Source organism: Lycorma delicatula, chromosome 9, assembly GCF_047948215.1.
Source record: "Lycorma delicatula isolate Av1 chromosome 9, ASM4794821v1, whole genome shotgun sequence".
In the NCBI taxonomy this organism is placed as follows: Eukaryota; Metazoa; Arthropoda; class Insecta; order Hemiptera; family Fulgoridae; genus Lycorma; species Lycorma delicatula.
This window is the reverse complement of record NC_134463.1, coordinates 25,480,860-25,496,599: the sequence shown is the minus strand read 5'-3', so window position 1 is coordinate 25,496,599 and position 15,740 is coordinate 25,480,860. Positions and strand designations below refer to the sequence as shown.

Below are 15,740 nucleotides of genomic sequence, written 5' to 3'. Positions count from 1 at the left end.
ATTTTTTTAACATATCTGTGTAATATCAGTCCTATTTCAATAGAAAAACACTCACAACAATTTTTTTCTGGCTGGAAAGGGTTAAAAAATATAAATATTGAAATAAACTATTTTTTTTTTGTCAAAGTGTGTTCAATGTTGTAGGGCAAGCATTAAAAATAAAACTCAGGTGTTAAAATAATTTGGATCTTTGCTTAGAAATGTAACAAAAACTAAACTAATGTTTTGGGATATTTAATTCATTTTTTTTTTTGCAAAATATCAATTTCTATATGTGAATAAATGCTTTATTTATAGAATATTTTTTTGGAAAAATAAAAATAAGTCTGAAGAATGAGGTAGCTACAAGTTCTTAGAAATGATTTGATCTTTAAAAACCTTTGCAGTAACTTCATGGACTGCCTGATGTATGCATGGTCATGCCATTTTGCCGACTCCACGCATTATTAATTTCCTTGTCAGTTAGTTCTCACACAAACTGATGGATGAGTTCGCAATAACAAGCTGAATTTATCGTTTATGCGAAGAATATTTGGGTTGACTATTCTTCTCCTTTTTTCTTTTTCTTTTTCCTGTTTAACCTCCAGGAATTACCGTTCAGATATTACTTAAGAGGATGATGTGTATGAGTGTAGTCTTGTACAGTCTCAGTTTGATCATTCCTGAGATGTGTGGTTAATTGAAACCCAACCACCAAAGAACACCGTGGTCCACGATCTAGTATTTCAATCCATATAAATTATTCTTCTCCTGGAACTTGCAATTCACACACCAATCTTCTGATCATGTACAGGAATTTCATTGTTTGCAGACCAGATTTATGAGTTCTATGTGTTCACATATCTTGATAAATGGAACCATGCCTAATCAGTATAGGAAACATAGTCCAGAATATTATCATTCTTGTTTGTGAATTGTCATCGATATTGTTAATGGTTTCAACAGAAATTGTTGTATGGGATGAAACTGAGCTTCTTAAGAACTGCCTTGTGTGCAGTTACTACACTAATGTTTTGACAGGCCAACTTTCACATGGACTTGTCAGGACTACACTGCATAGCAGCTGATACATCTTGCAGTTTTTCTTTGAGTATTGGTGGTCTACCACTTTGCTCATAATCTTTCATTGATCCCATCTCCTTAAATTTCTTGATTAGTGCTGTTTACATTATATCGATTACGAACGGGTGTGCCTGGAAACCTAATGGAAAACATATCTTTCACTGTCTGTGTGTACTCACTATGCTGATGTTGGACATATTCAATGAGAAATATTCAATTTTCTAAAGTTGACACCATTCTGAGTACACATGGAAAGACACGGTCTCAATTGTTCAAGGCAAAAAACTCACAATAAACAACAAAGAACCATTCAAACTGGCCCGACTGGTTTGCAGAAGCAAACTGCACAAAATGCACCTTTGCAGAAAAACATTACTTGCAGTGCACAGAATACAATTCCTCAACAAAAAACTGTGTTTACATAGATGCATAGTTACTTTTTGAATGCTTTGTATAAAGTTAGAATTTGTGCACACATTCCTTACAATCTAATTAATGAATAATGCAGCCAATTCTACTCACACCATCTCTACCAGTTAATTTTCTGACTTCATGTAAAAGTAGAAGTTGTGATTTTAATGAAACTTACAAGTACAAGGAAAACTACTCTTAACTGTGACTGAAATAGATATTTATCTTTTAACAAAAAATATTTATGACAGGACAATCTGCTAAATATTTTTTCCTTTTTAAAATTTAATTATTCAGGATAGATTTAAAGAAAACAATTAAAACTTTAAAAAAACCCAATTTAAGTAATACTTGTAGACATATTTTTTAAATTTCATAATGTAGCTCTGCCCATCTCCCACACAATTCTTTTATGATCACCCATTCACAATTCATATAACAAAAATGTCACATGAAATAACAACAACGAACAACGGACATAAATTTGAATGTTATTATAAAATACAATTTTTTTGAATGATTCCACCACTGTAAAATAAATATTGTATTATCTATTGTGTCATTATTTTTTATATGAGGAAATATATTCACCAAAAGAACACAACAGTAAATCATGAACACCACTTCCACTCCTAGCTTCTAATTCCAGCTCTAGCTAGCCTACATGTAATATTTAAATAAAACAAATGAAAAAGTCCAAAATTTATTATTTTCAACAACATATTTTAGTAATTTTTAAAGATCTACTGCGGGTGCTTTACGACTACTTTTCAACAATGCTTTTGATCGTTTCTCAATAAGTCTTATTTGATTTGCTTTCACCTTCCTGCAAGACAAAAATTACATAAAAAATTATAGACAATTTCACAAAGATACAACCACTTCATACAATAAAAAAAAAAATGTATAAATCCATTTATGACAATTATTAGGTATAATATAACAGAATTTTAATAATACAAATCCTGTTGTTGAAGGGACAACCCCTTACTTTGTACAATATTGATAACAAAATTTCAATAGATAAAGATTAAATGTTATTAGATAATTAAGAGTAAAAGGATTTCAGGAATTCTAGTGGATCTAATTACATATAATACAAACTAATAAATTTTAAAGCCTAACAAGAATTTTCTATAATTAAATAAAAAATATTTAATATGAAAAAGCAGACACCAGTGAATTTCTCTAATGTTGGCTAAACTTAATGTCTAAGACAAAGACACAGAAGATGGCATACAGAGTAAAATAAGATGAAAGACAAGAGAGGGGAAATGCTAAATAAAAGCCATTAATAAACTGAATTATAGTACAAAAAATGAAAAATGAAGCCTGTCTTAGTCACAGACCCGATGAATCTCATCAGTGAGAAGTCATAAAAATTGGATTCATGACTTGTTTTAAAGTTTGCTTTTTGATCAGTTAGCTAGTGTAAATTATCATAATGAAAGTGGTCAGACCATTTTTCAACAGTTAAAAGAAGGTAACTGATTTTTAGTACGCTTTTTTCTATAGTTCTACCTGGAGACTACATAGCTAAGAAAAAAATGCTTCACCGTAAATAGACGTTCAAATATATTTTTTTACAAATACAATTTCAGCCAACTTTGTTTTGGATTTTTTAAAAAATAATTTAGTTAACTGAAAGCACAAAAGCAATAATTAGCTGAGTAAATTCAGACTAGAATTTCTTCTATTTTAACTATACAGTAATACTATTTATTTATACAGTAATAACTATTTCAAACACAATAAATATTTGCCTCATAGAGTTACAGAAATGCTTAAGTATATGACGCGATTCACAGAAGAAACTGAAGGACAAGCTGTATTATTATTTCTTTGGAAAAGATTTAGCAGATTAGAAAACTAATACGTAAACATAACATTTTTTTTTTTTACTATACATTTATATATCATCATTTATACAGAGTGTTTTGCATGGAATCTGCAATACTTTACAGATAGGTGTATTCTGCTTATCAAAACAATGAAAAAAATTCATATAAACATAGGTCTGGAAATGCTTCGTTAGTGAGTTACGGCTAACGAAAGATTTTGCCTGGCTCAGCATCCCCAGTGAAATGAGATCGTACTGAAATTTTCTGGATGTAAATCTAGAGGCAGAATTAATCGTTTTCTATGGTTTTTGACCTGAAAAATTCAATAAAAACAGGTCTCACAACTGTATCTCCTTTAGTTTTTAAGATATCTGACTTAAAACCCAAACTTAGGGGTCCAAAAAAACAACTTTTTAATGCTTAACTTAAAATAACTTTCTTAAATAAGTAATAAATTACTCAGTACATCCATGAGGTAAATTAATGACAAGAATTATTTCCTATTTAATAATAAAATGCATGTTTTTACTTTCAATTCATTCTTACTTATCATTTCTTTTTAATTTGTAATTCAAAATACAATTAACTAACAACTGATAGAAAGAATTATTTTGGGTGCCATAACAAATTAAAAAATATCAATCAGCATACTAGCTGAAAGTAATGAATTTGCAATATTTTCTTGTCTATTTCAATAATATGAAAATTAGCAATTGGTTTATAAGAGCAAATATGTTTAATATACATTTTGTAATACCAATTTTTTCCATGACAGTCAGATATGGCTTTTTTATTGTGCTAAAAATTTCTATTCTACATACACAAACACAAGCTTATAGGTAAAATAATCATCAAATAAAACAAATGAAAAATGTTTGAATTTTTTAAATCTGGGAGTTTTAGAATAAACAATATAAAACAAATAAACCTCCTGGTTTAGGGCTTACACTTGTGTACATGTCTAAAATTTTAACTTTTAAATATCGTAAATTTTAAGTCAAAAATATAAAATACCTTTTTGTAATCATTTCTTCTGTTTCAGGAGAAGGTTTAGCAGGCTCTTCTTCAACATGACGTATTAAACAACGTAATTTTTCTAAAGCATCTGCCAAATTAAGTTGCTGAGACCTAGTTTTCTCAGAACGTATAATTAAAAATCCTTCTTTTGATACTTTCATTTTTTCCTATAACATTAAAATACTAATTTAAGTAGTATGTACATTATATATCATAACTGCAACAGCTGTAGGGAACCAACATAAGACAAAGTAACTCACAAAAATGATGTAAACATTCCTTAGTGTATCAAACTTAGCATGACAAACTTAATTAGGAAATTAATAATGAAGTGGTTTTCTGTTGTCTTTAATAACTAAATGTACTGCTACATATCCTACCAAGTCCATTGAAATTCATCAAGTGATATTCAGCCTTACAAGAAATAAGGCTCTGTTCATCATAGGAACTGCATATATAGTGAACACTATTTCTCTCAGAGTAAGAAACTTTGATTAATGCAGCTTGTAGCTCAGATGTTTTGGTATGCAACATACATAAGAAACAATTCAACTAGAAAGTGTAAAGTAACAAATAAATGGACCCCCCTTTCTTTGTGAAACAAATCCCTTCTTTATAATACTTGTAGATAGCCTCCACTTATAATGGGAAATTTTACGTAATATACTTGAATGCTCATATACAAATAACAGACGAAGAAGAATATTATAGTGTACAATAAGAAAATTTATCAACGGCAATCACCAAAATTACAGTTTGTTCCTGTACCATCAATCAATATTATTAAAATTAAGAAAAAAATATTTTTTCTTACTCTATATTTTTCAAAATGATAAAGAGGTAAATAAAATTATTGCAAACTAAAACTTTGCAATAAAATATATGTTTCAATATTTATTTTAGGAATCTGTTATGTAATAACACAGAAAAGTCTATCCTGTTTTCTATGGGAACACTACATTAATGCAATTATTGGGCAATATCTGCCTTTGATAGAGCCAAAACTATTAGAAGAGATAAACAAAACTATTTGTTTTCTATTTGATATTTTTTTTTAGATTCAAATGTATATATTTTATAATTGTGTAGGTTACATTTTATATGGAACAAATTCCATAAAACTTATGACCTACTCTTCAAAAAATAAGGAATTAATTTTTTCAAATGAATTAATTACCGGTGGGTAATCAACATTTTTAAATGGCATATTATACAGTGAATATACATATGTATAAAAATTGTAATATTACTTGCATTATTAATTCTGTATAATAAATAAAATGGATAAATGCTTATTAAAATTTTTACATACTAGCTTCCCAGCACAGCTTCACCTGCGCTATATAGTTTCTTGCATTTCCCATAGCGGTCAATCTTTTTATTTTATGTTTATTAGTCAAGTAATCAGAGGCAGGTGCAGCCAGTCACACATACAGTAATGGTGGCAGTGGCTGTCGTGGTTTAGCCACAGCACCATATACCTTCGCACTCGTTACAAAAATTGGAATTAAATCAAAACTATTTTTACCTTTCTTCATCCCCTTTCAAGGTTGAATTTAAAAAATCTAGAAATTGGTTTGACATAAAGATTACACTCATGAAAAATCAGGTTGATTTCTTCATTTGTTACAGGGAAATTAAAAAAATAACAGGGTTTCAAAAAAATTCAAAAATCAATTTTAATTTAACCCTTTAAACTCGGAACGAAAATCAAAAATCTAGAAATTGGTTTTTAGATGTTCATTCATAATCATCAGACCAATCCCAGCTCATAAAGTGATAGACACTGACCATTCACAATTCATTAAAGTTTGTGCTTCAACCGGCAAATCTTCACTACTACATTATATATATATATATATATAAAGACATTTTTCGAGAAGAAATATATCCATAAACTAGTTCTCAGTTAAGCCAAGAAACATGGGTAAAAATTTAGTATCAACAGATCAGGCAGTTTTTCCATTTATCCCAAACAAAAAAAACCTCCTCTTTATAAAATAGTATAATGTTCAAAATGAACAGATGAATTAACTTTTTCTGTATTGATTCAAGTTTATAACGTATAATAGTATCTGATAATTTAATATCTAAACTTAACAGACAAACCTTTTCTTTTAACTTTGCTCGGGTACTTTCATGAAGCCAGTCAGCAGAATCAATATGAAAACGCAAATCTACTTTAGTGTTGACCATATTTACTGCTTGACCACCAGGACCAGAGCTACGACTATATGTTATTTTCAGTTTATCTAAAAATTAAAAAAATAATGGTAAATAAATGAAACAAATAAGAAGCAGTTTTGAATGAAATAGTTCAATTCTGTGTAAATCCAGAGCCAGCCACATCACCTGTTCACAGTGGTTTTTAACAAAGTTAATTTTTTGTTATCCTGAGAGAATGTTTATTTTTTAGAGCAATCCAAAAATGGCAGTACTGACACAGTAATAGCATTAAAACTATTCAATGCTATTCTACGTGAATATGTATTCACCCCAACTTTTATTTAATTTTACTGAAATCAGAAGAATATAAATAATGACTTTGTGCTTAACTATCAATTCTCCAATCAAAAGAATTGCACAGAGAAATTTACAAGAACTTTTGTAAAATAAAAATCTAAAACTAGATGTTTTCTTTAATAATTAAACAACCGTCATTACAGATGCACAGAAATACTTAAAATTAAATACAAAAAATGTATTTCTAATAGTATTAAAAAATAAAAACAAACATCAGTATGAGTGAGGAGTTTGTGATGGTCTATGAGAATATTGTAAGTAAATCTTTCACTTTTGAACTGAGCAGTTGAAAACAATATGGTAATTTTTAATTATAGTTTTTTTAACTATAAATACTGAATGAAATATTTTTTTATAACTATTTTATAACCTAAATTCTGAATTTTTCTTTTGTTTATTTTTATTATTAATACTAAAAAAAAAATTATTAAAGTTTTACTTTCGCATTACCTGTAATTTATTCTTCTATATCTTTCTTTTTGGAAAACTATTTAGGAAGCCTTCAGCACAGTTACTATAACCTTAAGCTCTGGAATTAATGAAGTTTTTATCACATGTAAGTTGTTAATAATTGACTGTATACCCTGATGATAGATTTCTTCAGTAAAAGTTTGCAAAAGTTACTCTCCCAATATAGTAAATGACTGAATGAGGCTGGTGTATATGTGAAGTAATATAAGTATCTGTCTTATGCAACAATATATAATAAATACCTTTCTCTGTGTTGTTCTCCTTTTACTAGTCAATTATGGTCCTTAAAAAATATAAGGGTCATAATATTCTCAAAATCGGTTACATAATTTTAAAAAAGTATGAGAATTTCTAGAAATGCCCATATATTTTTGTATGAAATCCATATGTTTTTATTACTTTATTGAATTAGTTTTAAAATTTAGTAATCATGTATATAACTTGACTGAATTTATATAACAGAAAAATAACAAAAACTGGAAAGAATTTCATAATAATGTTTAAAAGTTTTCTTTCAGATATGAAGAACTTTATGTGTACCTACATACACTAAATGAATGAATAAATACAATTTTTAACTTTTAGTAAGCCAATTTCCTTTTAATGTATAAATAAAATACCTATTACAACCTCAATTTAAATAAAAAATAAGATTTTTTTTAAGTTAAGTAATTTGTATTAACTCCAGATTATTACATACACCTATCATTTCTATATATACTGTCTTATGGTAAAAACTAATTTTAATAGTCTCACTCTTATCTTAATGCAGTTATACAAGTTGTTCTTATTTTTACTATCTATTCCTTTTCTTTGAATAATCTTTTCCACTTGTGTGATACATTCTGTTTGTATAGTATGGGAGATCAAAGTTCATAAATCCACTACAATTCTATAATACTGTTTCCTCAAATAATTGTTTTCAGTTATTTAAATGGATTTTTATACCTTCTTTATTTAAATGTAAATAGTATTTAGTAACTGGTCTATCCTAGTTATTACATTCAATTATTTTTTTTAATAAAAAAATTTGTTCAATTACTAGAAAATTGATGGAACAGAAGTTTAAAAGATGACACATATCTCATAAATTAAATTTCTATAGAAGAATTAACCTATAAAAATAATTAATAAAAATACATAACAGCTAAAGTGCAGTAAAATACATTCGAGTGCTTTCAGCTGTTCATGCCAACATTAGATATGTATTTTATTACAAAATGTTATACTAAATTTTTATATCGCTTTTGTCAAAATGTTTAAGCAAATGATGAGATGTATTTTTTAAATGGAATAAACAATGTTTCATAATATTCCTATACCAAATTAAAACTATTCTTCATGAAATGGAATATAAAATTTATTTTTATTTAATTCTTGTCAACAGAAAGTGTTATTTTTAATTACTAACTGGATCATTAATTAATTTATTACTGTTCGAATATATGTATTATTTTTTCCCAATATTCTATTCACTTGACTAATGTTTTGCTTATTGCATTCATGATAGTCAAAAATACTTAAGGTTTTTATTATTTCTTTGTTGGTAAGAGATTGTTATTCATTAATATAAATATTTTTATAATAGCTCTGCCAGCTGATTATGGTTATGCTTATAAAAGAAGTATATTAAAAAAAAACCAATTTAAGCAGTGAATAACGCATGAGAACTTCTTTCATTGTATTTTTTTTTTTTAGTTGAGTATTTCATTATGATAGTGCATTATTACATACAAAAAAGAGATGAAATAATATTAAGAAAATTGCTGAAAATCAATGTATCCCTGTTCTCTTGTAACCTCAACAAAAATAAATTCCAGTCCTATCTACAACAATGAGACAGTCAAGACACGTCATGAAAAATGTTTGATTTAATTTGCAGTAGAACTCTGAATAAAATTGTATGTTGTGTCACATGAGCATTGAATCTCTTCTGAATTTACTTTGGTCTAATGATATCCAGCTCATGAAATTTGGGAAGAATTTATAAAAATCAGGTAGGAGTAATATACTGCAGTGAAAGAATAAATTGTTTCTATTGATACTAGCAACCAAGCAATATGTAACACTATATCAGTGTCTCTCAACCTGTGGGGCACGGTTCCTAGGGGAGGCATGATAACACTAAATGAGGCGGGTATGAACATATCAAAATTATTAAAGAAATTTATTAATTTACTGAAAGGAAAGAAAAAAAATACATTCTGAAATAATAAATAATAAAATACACATTTACACTGATATAATACACATAAATAGGATTGTATCAGTACTACACAATGTATTTAATAATTGACTTATCAATACTAAATTAAAAACAAGTTTAATAATTATTAGTGAATCCCTTGGACCTGTCTTGCAAAGTTTTTCAAAGTAAGGTTTAATATTAGAAATAGACACTCTGAATTCTTTTTCTATATTTAGCCAAGATCTATACTTTGTCTTCAAAGTAGACACCCAGAAAATCCAATTTCGCAAAGGTAGAATGTTGAAAATGGTAATAGTATACGAAATCCTCTTGTTGTCAATTCAGAAAACTCATCTACACCCCTGTCCAAAATTCAAAAAGTGATTTATTACTAAATTGTCTTTTCATTTCACCACTCAACGTGATGTCTGTAAAGACTTCTTCTTCAGCAGTTGAGAGCCCTTAAGGAGTATTTTGAAATGGATCCCTAACCCACTCGGAACTTGCTACCAAGTAGTTGTCAGCAAGAAAATACTTTTTAAAAATTCTTTCTCATCACCGCTAAATGATTTTCAATGGTTACAAAAACAACTTTAACATGTTGATCTTCAGCCTTGTAAGTTTTATCACATTCATTCACATCTGCAAACATTTCTAGGTTTTTTGCTTCTACATAATACCAATTTTCTACAAAAAGCATTATCGCTCGTATCTAACATATGTGTATTTGCTCCTTGGAGTTGAAGGATTCAAGGTAATTTTCTCAAATATGTCAACCAAGTAACTCAATTCCATCACAAATAAACCATCTTTAAGCTTCTCAGATTCCGGTCGGTTATCCTCTTCTAGAAAAATGGTGATTTCATTTCTTAATTCACAAACACGTTGCAAAAATTTTCCACGTGATATAAACATCTTACCTCGCATTAAAATAGTAATGCTGATTGTACTGAACCCATGTCTTTACAAAGAACAGAAAAGATTCTTGATTTTAAGGGTCTCATTTTTATATAATTTATTACGATTACAACCGTTATTAGCACAACATTCAGACCAGGACTCATTTCTTCAGAAGCCAGAACTTCTCTGTGGATCATGCAATGTGTCCAGACACACTGTGGAGATTTTTGTTTCACAAGTGCTTGTATACTTTGGAATCTTCCAGACATTAAACAAGCACCACTGATATGAACATCTTATATATATGATATAAACATCTTACCTCGCATTAAAATAGTAATGCTGATTGTACTGAACCCATGTCTTTACAAAGAACAGAAAAGATTCTTGATTTTAGGGGTCTCATTTTTATATAATTTATTACGATTACAACCGTTATTAGCACAACATTCAGACCAGGACTCATTTCTTCAGAAGCCAGAACTTCTCTGTGGATCATGCAATGTGTCCAGACACACTGTGGAGATTTTTGTTTCACAAGTGCTTGTATACTTTGGAATCTTCCAGACATTAAACAAGCACCACTGGTGCATATGACGCAATTTTTCCACTCTATGTTGGCCTCGTTTATAAAATCATTTAAGGTAGCAAATAATGCAAGTGCTGTTGCTTTGAGTTCTATTGGTTTGTAGAAAAGTAGTTCTTTTTATTGCTCTGTTGCTTCATCAAGCTGAATTGAAAACAATTTGTCATGTAACTTCCCGAAACACTGATGCTGTACACCTTCAGCTATATCAGCAATTCAACGGACAACAATATTATTTAATAGAGGTATAGACTGTAATTGTTTGGCAAAATTATTTCCAAACATAGTTCTGCAATCTGAACTGCAGCGGGTAAAATAAGCTCTTCACCAATGGTGTGGGGTTTTTTACATCTGGCTATTTTAAAAGAAACTTTGTAAGAGGCAAGTAAAGCTTTCTTTCATTCATAATTTTTTTAAAAATGATGTTTTTTCATAAGATTTTAATTTAAAGAATTCTCAGGATTTGTTAACGTACTCACTATGAAGTGTTTCCAGATGTTGTTTAAGTTAATTAGGTTTCATGCTGTCTGCTGCCAAATCTTTTGAGCAAATGACTCACAAGGACCTTTCTTCTTCATTTACTTCAGTACTGGTAAACCTAAAATTTAAGTATGCTTGAGAATATTTTCTTGATTTTACTTTTGAAACCACTCGTTTGTGCACTTGTTAATGCTTCACTATCGTCTAATGCTTGCTTACACCAACTCAGAAATTTATCCATGATTCTGTACAAATCTACTGCTGTGAAAATTTAATACCTTGAATTGCAACTAACATGCAAATTACAACATATACATTCACAATAGATTCGATAGCAATAAAAGAATTAACTTGACTAAGACTGGCTGAAATTGAACAAGGTGCAGCGTTTATACACATTTGCGCAGATGGTCGTGCAGAAATTGCAGAATGTTCAAGACAAATCAGAACTTCTCGTGAAACTGCGAGAATGTTCAATATGGTGGATGTAAGACAGAGAGCAATAGAGAGGCATAGATTCTGGTTCTGTCAATGCAATGGATTGGTGTTGCCAAATATCAATAAATTTGCTATTCTTTGTATTTTTTATTCTTTTGTAGACTAGCTCTAGTGTCAAAATATTCAAAATACATTACTACTGTATGAGATGGGCACAATGAAAATTATGACTAAAAATTGGTTCGCAAATACTGAAAGGTTGAGAAATGTTGCATTTTTTACATAAAAGTTGTACTCTGTACAATGAAGTCAATTGAATTCTAAAAATAATACGTATATAATGTAAGAAGAACAGTGGAAAAATAAATAAAATGATTTATTTTTAAATTATTTGTTATTTTTCATTTCTGGTGTAGCTTTGACAGATAAATATTTTGTGGCAATGTTTTTTTGTAGATCTTACTGACTATTATAAGGATCTGATTTCTTTTTCAATCTCTTGTTTTTTTTTTTAATGAAGTACAGGTTCAAGAATTGCTTAACGGTTATTTGAAACATATTATAATTCAATAAATACTATGAAACATTACCTAATGGGATATATCCTGAGAACTTTCCATCAATACTTTCAGGAAGCTAAAAAAAAAAAGAAGAAAAACATACAAATATTATTCAGACACACATAAAATATAAAGTAAATATTACAAATTTAATTGCATTTCATTCTATCGCTATACATTCTCAAAGTGAAATTTCTATTAACTATGTAACATACTATCACCTAATTTCTGTTCCTTTGCAAAGGATATGTGAAAAAATGAATGTCATCAACACATTTATTAACAATAAAATTTTACTAAAGGTAAATTTTCTTCTATTATATGAGATATAAAAACAAAAAGACCCAGACAAAATTATAAACAGTTCAATACAAGGAAAGCACATTAAAAAAACTACCAATTTTCTTTCCTTAGGGTCAATTCATTCAGAGAAAATATACGATTTAACTGATTTAATTTTAGTTATAAAATACAATTTTTCAAAATCAAATGATACAAAAGCTGCATTTTGATAATAGATATAAAATTAGGATATAATTTAAATACAAATCATTTCAATAAAAACTAAAAATAATTACAATTTTATTAAAGCTATAATTTAAAACATTTATATAGAAATTCCTTCAAAACATCACTGGTTCACTTCGTGTTGTTTATTGTTAGCTCAGGATATTTTAATCTAAAGAAGTCAAAATAGGTTAGATATATATTAATAAATTGATTAAAAAATCTGACTATTAAGTTTTACATCTATTTATTTATTCATACTGGTTATTGTTTTCACGTGATGTAGTCACCATACTTTTTTATGTTAAGGGATGAATTTGGTACTGTTTAAAAAATGCCAAGTTTGAATGAACCTTCCAAATGGAAAATATAAATAAAACTTCACTCCACCATGATAATAAGCTTTTTAATTATATCCCAAATCATAATCTTTAAATTCATAAATTGGGCTTACTTGTTCAAATATAAGAGAAGAAGTTTCTTGACAAAAAACATCTGTTTTCCTCAATAAAAAAGGAAACATCCTGCAGAAGTACTTGACATGTGTTTAGGAAACATACTTATGCTTCCTAAAAAAAATTAAATTAGGCTACAGATTTATGTAGAAACAAGTGGTAGTTACTGTCTACATTCAACTTGTGGTTGCATACAATCATCACCTACCAAAAAGTGGTAAATATATCTTTAACATCATACAAATAAAAAGTAAAAATTATTCTATTACATCTATAGAAAGTAAAAAGCAATAATAAAATTCTGCAATGAGGATCTTATGAAATCAACCATGTTATTATAATCTTAAGATCACAAATAAAATGCTGCATTGCTTCAAAATAAGAAAATTTTTAATAAAATGTTGAGGAAACACTGTAAAAGATATAAATAACAAAATTAGTTTTTAAATAACATACAAAATAACATAATTTTTTTAATTTTTATTTAACAATTAACTAGATATATTCAAGTATCACTGTATGTAGAAACATATGTTTGTAAAGGAACCTCTACTAAGTAAAGAAGACAAATTTTAAAACTAAATGGATGGGAAAATCCATCTCTAAGAAAATAAATTACATAAAATGTAGTTATAAAAATGTATAAATATAAAATAAATAATAAAATATATAAATTATTTAGATAGAATGTGGAAGAAACAAAACACTGTACTGTTGGACAGAGCTACATGGTGGAGTTTATATGGTAACAGCGCAATAGCAGTCATGATCATTTCGGTGAAATACTTTTATATGTAGCCACTTATTGGCCTACATTATAAAAGTAATCTTTGTTATTTACTATATAAATAAATAATTAATTAATTAAAATTACTGCAAATGACATTAAAGTTTAGTTAATTGCACTTCACTGTCTATCAGTCCCTCAACAAAACAGTGACACATAACAGACAAGATACAATTTTTTCTTATGACTTTATGTTCAAATAACAGCAATTTTTCATTAGAACAAAAATATTTAATACCTTTTAAAATGGATGGTCCACGTAAAGTAATATTACAACCTTCCACAAATCAATGAGAGACTCCAGGGAGGGAAATTACAAAAGTTTGTATACATACTATAACTATTTGCTACTTATGCACAACTATCCATTAAGTAACGGCAAGGTTATACAAGTGTTAATTTTACACACTTCATCTGAAACATTTTTTCCTGCTTTGTAACTGACAACAGACGATCCATGTACTAAGAAACAGCAGAATTTAAAAGCAGTTTCTTCCAGCATCATACAACATATTGTCTGCATATTCTGTTTGCATACAGTACTCAATATGAGCAGTACTACAGTGGTAGAATGCATCAAACACAACTTATTTAGGTTGTAAATAACTATGAGTAACATAAATATGAAACACAAAACATATCTGTATCCACAACACACAAAATTAAATAAACGCATAATATAACAAACGTCACATAAAAACAGTGATTACAGAAACTTAACCACATTACAAGTTTTATAAAAATATGTTTACTAACCTTATTTGGAGTAATGAGTTTGAGTGAACTAGTAGGATATAAAGTTCTTAGGCTGATATTACTCTCATACGCATATTTACTGTACATTAGCCACTGTCGGTTACTCGTTGAAAAATTAATAACATATTTAATACACGATCTACCTAACGTAGCAGCGCTCATTCTAGAATGGAAAATATGAATAATACTGGAAAAAAAAGAAGATATTTGAATTAACACCTAATTAACCTCTAACAAACAACATCCTTGCTATCTTTCACTATCGATTCCACTCGATCTCCGAATAACAATCGAAAGGCTATGTTTCTGTACTCTTATCGAAGATCCAAGGGTACACCAGCATAAATTTACTGTTTTGAGGGAAGTGAATAAATAATCAGTAATTACTTTTACTGGCTTGTAAAGAATAGGTAATTGTGCAAGATTTTAACTTCAGGTAGTATTCTTTTTACTTAATCAGTATTTATTGAAAACTTTAACTACACAAAATTACTGATTCTTTCTAATAAATACTTTAGAAGGAGTAAATAAAAGTTTTCAATTATTTAAAATCATCAGTAATTACTGTAGGTTTTTATTCAATATTCTAAGACTCATACTGAACGCTTCTACTGAACAAGAGAGATGGCTGCTTTCCTGAGAATACGTAAACCTAAAAACTTTAGGTAGCGTAAATCTGTTAGTGAAGATAGGAACAAGGAACAGTTTCGTTTTAACAAGTCATATGTGAAATGCAGTAATTTGTTTTTACAAGAAAC

At 28.5% G+C, this 15,740-nt stretch overlaps 1 protein-coding gene across 1 annotated transcript; it reads right to left on the bottom strand.

Annotated features, from left to right (window-relative positions):
• Nucleotides 1-1,944: 1,944 nt before the first annotated feature.
• LOC142330141 (large ribosomal subunit protein mL62) lies at nucleotides 1,945-15,332 on the bottom strand. The gene is made up of 5 exons (XM_075375238.1): nucleotides 14,983-15,332; nucleotides 12,508-12,553; nucleotides 6,441-6,583; nucleotides 4,329-4,498; nucleotides 1,945-2,299 (listed from the first exon to the last, which is right to left on the bottom strand). Exons 1-5 carry the CDS (start codon nucleotides 15,142-15,144, stop codon nucleotides 2,209-2,211), a joined length of 612 nt encoding a protein of 203 aa, XP_075231353.1. The 5' UTR covers nucleotides 15,145-15,332; the 3' UTR covers nucleotides 1,945-2,208.
• Nucleotides 15,333-15,740: the final 408 nt, after the last annotated feature.